General features: G+C 40.7%; 1 protein-coding gene across 1 annotated transcript in view; it reads right to left on the bottom strand.

Moving 5' to 3' along the window:
* Window positions 1-5,220, bottom strand: part of LOC101845321 (ankyrin repeat and SOCS box protein 18) — a gene marked incomplete at its 3' end in the record, with an annotated part of 25,053 nt that overhangs the window by 7,796 nt on the left and 12,037 nt on the right. Inside the window, 2 exon segments of the mRNA XM_013082086.2 lie at window positions 1,806-2,034; window positions 3,193-3,318. Of these exon segments, the coding sequence (XP_012937540.1) occupies window positions 1,806-2,034; window positions 3,193-3,294 (331 nt within the window).

Consider the following 5,220-nt stretch of genomic DNA (forward strand, 5'->3'; position numbering starts at 1 on the left):
GGGGGGGGGATTGTGTGTTATTATATTATTGTCTCTGAACATCAGAATCTGACACGTATGGCACCTTACCAGCTTGCCAGTAAAGCGCAATACAAAAGAATATGAGTAAATAAGTAAGTAGGGAAGTTTATTCAGTGTTTAAGGCCATTGACCCACATCATATAATGTAAAACAATCATTTGTTAAATAAAGTTTCCATAACGAAAATTTACAAGTTGTTCACAAATCTCTTATCATGGCTCAAATATTGCATATTTCTGTCCCCGTGGTTTTATGCACCCCGCATAATTTAGCAAAATTTGATCTTTTTTTATGTGCATAATTTCTGATTATTTTCCTTTATCATTCTTTGTTAAAAATAACAGAATCGCATAATTTCACATTTTTGGGCTCAGTTTGCATAATTTCAGAATTGTTCTTGCATAAAACGACGGGGACAGATATGTCTGTCACGTGGCCGAATATGAGAGTACACAAGGCAAGAGGAAGACCAATGAAGACCTGATTGGAGGATGTGAAGGATACCCGGAAGACTCACAACATCCCACCCAGCTGGGCCCTCCAGCTTGCCAGAGACAGACAGATCGTTCTCCCCAGGAGGAGCGTAACATAGATATTATTATGTTGATGTAAAAACGAGTCAAATGAACAAACTTTAAGACGCTAGCAACAACTCCGTATGCAGAAAATTAATGATGAGGGCTTGATTCCAGTCTTGACTTCTAAGACAGATGGGTTTGTTTGTTTTTGTAAAGTGTTTTTAGCGCTCGCAACTGCATTTAAGGTCATATGAGCGCGCGGGACACACCTAATATTTTCAGTTGGTAGGAAATTTTGAATTTTGCCCGGGTGGCGGCCGAAGCCTACTCTTATCGATTTTAGACCACCAAGGGATTTTTAACGTGCGCAACTTGCACATGGGCCTCCGAGATTTTTCGCCTTTGTCCGAGAAGGCTAGGTGTAGATCTTTCCTACCAGAAGATCAGGGGTGTGGCAGAAAGACAGCAGTTAGCCAAGGAGTAGCAGTAGAAAGGCTGCAGAAAGAGTCAGGAGCCCAGAGGAGGGGGCAAAGGAGGTGAGGGGGTGGGGGCAGAAAGAGACAGATGGGTAATTTTGTCATAACCAAACAAGACAAATAAACAAGCTGTAAAATGCTACTAATACATACATGAGCCTAAAACTGACGAGCGCCTGATTCCACCGTGTTGTGACACATAGTTTGATGACCACCACATACATCTTTTTTCTTTTTACAAAAGTCCAGTTGGTTACGCGGACCCTGCAGGTCTGTCATAGCCAACCCATGAACACAAGCATACACGAACACACACAGACGCACACACACATACAACAACAACAACAAAACAACAACAACAACAACAGCAACAACCCAGAAACTCATCAACACACTTGCATTGCAAACAAACAAAAAAATACACACCCAAACGTTACAACACCATCCATACACACGCATCCACACCCAACACAAACAAAACAAATAAGCAAACAACCCCCCCCCCCCATAAAAACAAACAAACAAACAAACACAGAAACGAAAAAAAAAAAACCACCACACGACACCCCACACCCAAAACCGTCATCACCTATCCTAGCTCACAGATGCACCGGTCTGTAACCAATATCGTCCGGCGCGTAAACGTCAGGGCATATTATTATAAACAAACAAACAAACTAACTAACTAACTAACTAACTAACTAACTAACTAGCTAACTAACTAACTAACTAACTAACTAACTAACTAACAAACCACCAAACAACACCCCACTCCCAAAACCGTCATCACCTTTCCTAGCACACAGATGCACCGGTCTGTAACCAATATCATCCGGGGCGTTCACGTCAGCGCCATGCTCCAACAGGAAGCGGATGCCGTCCAGGTACCCGGCGTGCACCGCGTAATGCAAGGGGCGCAACCCGCGCTTCACAGGCCCGTTCACGTTCGCGCCACACCGTGTGATCGTCTGCAAATCTTTCACTGGAGATTGATAAGTGAGTGCATCGGCCAACAGGCGCTGTTGAAAGAAGAATATTGTTTTTAAAGTGTGTGTGTGGGGGGGGGGGGGGATTTGTGCGACAGCTTCTGAAAGACTACTGAATTATTTCATGTAAGTGTAATTCATTTTTCTTTGAACACATATTTAATAATAATTAAACGTGTTCAATATAGAGTGACAGTCCTTTTGTCTAGGTTTGTATGTGCCCTGCATTAATGAAAGAATTTTAATGACTCGATAAACTAAAGCTGAGATAACTGGGAGATGAGAAGCACAAAATAGATTGATATACTAGTGGGAACTCTAGACAAATAGACAGGCAGACAGACAGACTGACAGACTGAGAAGGACAGAGAGGAAGGGAATGTCGTCAAGCAAAATTATTCATGGCTCGAAGATTATAATTGCCCCCCCCCCCCAAAAAAAGCACAAAAAACCTTAAGGGCTGGTGGGGCACCTAGAAATCGTGTTGTGGAGTCAAATTGTGTAAATTGGGTTTATTACATATTATAGTACCTGGACACTTCCTGAACAATATCCAGAAACGTATGTAAGCCTTGCTACACCCTAAAGTTGTGTTTTGTTGTCAGGTTTTTCTGCGAAAGCACATGTTGTCTAGCATTTTCTTACCTGTATCGGCTGTTTTCTCACAATTCTATTTTTTCACATATTATCCTATTTTTGTGCTCTGCTTCTTATTCAATTTTAATGTAACTTTCACAGGATACCAACAACACCTAGTTTTAAATTTTGGCTTGTTGAATTTTTGATTAATGTAGAAGTTTTTGATTTATGGGCTTAGAAAGCTTGAATTTTCCATTTTTTTCACGTGTTTTGCTACATCTCAATTGTAAATGTCATAAAATAAAAACTAAAGCATATATCAAAAATTCTACATGACAAATTTAAGAACTACATATGTACTGTTGGCATGCCAAATTATAAGTGAATCGGTTAATAAATAAGGAAATAAAATGGGATTGAAAAAGGTATACAAAATCCAATATGGCCGCCGTTTCCATAGCAACCGACTCACTATATACTTTTTGAACTATTGATTTAAAATCCCCAATAACACACGATGTTCCACAGCAAATATCGGCACTCTAGGCCTTGTAATAGCCAAAATAAACCTCAGGTGCCCCACCAGTCCTTAAAGAAAAACCCCAACAGTACCTGTAAGTTTTCGGGCTGAAGCAGCTGTGCCCTTCTTTCTTCCTTCTCTCTTTCCGTCTCATTCATGACATCACTGGGCGGCTTATCCCCTTTGTCTGCCATAGCCGAAAACCTGTCTCAAGTCTCCTAGAAAAGAAAATTATGAAACAAATTATGAAAAATATATGTGATGTGGGGCGTCGTTGTGAAATGATGCACTTCTCAAAATAATGAAATCAAAGACACAGGCATTTTTCCACCGGTTTGAAAATTTGTATTGAATTTTTGTTTTTCAACTTAGCAACTTTAATGTCCATTTAAAAAAGCATTTCAACGTAAATTTTGCAGAGAAACATTGATTAAAGGCATACACAAAAAAGTAACATTTCAGTTCCCATGGACTCTCAAGCTATGGAAGTCACCAAACTTTGAAGGCCTTATTCTCGTTAATTTTTCCCTGAAGCCAGACGACCTCCACCTCCTTCAATCCGAAATTTTCAACTTCTATTCAAGATAGATTAGGGTTGTGTTTTTTTTCATCGACAGCAAGGCAAATGTACTTTAAGATGATACCTATATGTGAGGCAGCGTGGTGGAATCAGACTCCGGTCAATTTTTGGGCATGTAGAGTTATTGGTATCATCTTAAAGCTTGTTCACTTGTCTTTATTTGGATGAAAAAATATATCCATTTATCTTGAATACAAGTCGAGATATTTGCGAAATGAAGTAGATGAGGGTCACCTTTCTTCAGAGGTACAATTATGAGAAAATGACCGCCAAAGATTACTTATTTCCTTACCTTAGGAGTCCGTGGTAACTGAAAATTTACATTTTTTGTGCCTTTAATCAACACTTTTCAGAATAATCCACTCTCAGAAAAGCTTTGATGGGCATGAAGGGTGTTGAGCTAAAAAACAAAAGTTGATAAAAATTCACAAACCTGTGGAAAAAATGTAAGTTTCTTCACTTTGATTATTTTGACGAGAGCCTGATTCCACCACGCTGCCTCACATATCTCCACATGCCCCCAAAAATGACGAGCGCCTGATTTCTTCATGTCGTGACACATAATATAGTACGACAATACATCTACGAGGTGTCTTCTTAGGCAGTTGGAACACCAATATCTTTTATATGTGCAAATCATAAAATAAAAGGCTTCACGAGTAAGAAATGCTGAAATCAAGAGAGAAGCCCGCAAGCTGCGCACATCCACAAGTGGAATGTTCAAAATGTAGCGAACTTTTCTCTTCGGGAAGTGGTCTCATCGGCCACAGCAGAAACCATAAGTCATCTTAACCTATAATTCTTCTACTTCGCTGAGGAAATAATATTCTCTTCTGTGGATGCATTGGTTGTCGTCAGACATTGGCGGACGAGCTATTATTATCATATAAAAAAGTAAATTTGTTCCCGCATCCGATCCGGACAACATTGGGGATTGCCTTATTAGTGAGACAGCTTCCTGGGCCTTCAGCATATTGTGGTAGGGTGGCCAGTTCCTTTCCACGCCGTCTTTACTATCCCAACTCGAAGTCAGGTACGCATTACTGCTGGGTCGGCAGGAGGGGGCGAAAATATTCGTGTTCGAACCGAGGCTCGAACCCGGACTTTCCGCTTCGGAGACGAGCGCACTAACCGCTCTGCCACCACACCCTCTTTTATTATATCAGTGCCGAAAAATAGAGACGTCACAACGAGACGTAAATACAAAGAAAAGAAGGAGAAGAGCTAAGGGCAATAGCTGATGTTTGATCGGAGAGACGGAGTAAACGACACCAGAGCACCCACCAACGACCCACTAATATTAATAATTATTGTCGAAATTGTCTAAAACGGTGACCCATTGTCGAGGAGAAAAGGAGAAAAGGAGAAAAGTGGTTGTCTTACGCAAGTTGGTGTCTTACACAGTGTCAATGTAATGTTAAACACGCAAAGGGGGATGGGAAGTGTTCCTTTGTACAGGTTATTGTCTTGAACAGGGGGCCCTTAGAGAAAGTTTGACTCTCTCTCTCTCTCTCTCTCTCTCTCTCTCTCTCTCTCTCTT

The sequence above is a fragment of the Aplysia californica genome, unplaced genomic scaffold, assembly GCF_000002075.1.
Source record: "Aplysia californica isolate F4 #8 unplaced genomic scaffold, AplCal3.0 scaffold00158, whole genome shotgun sequence".
Taxonomy (NCBI): domain Eukaryota; kingdom Metazoa; phylum Mollusca; class Gastropoda; order Aplysiida; family Aplysiidae; genus Aplysia; species Aplysia californica.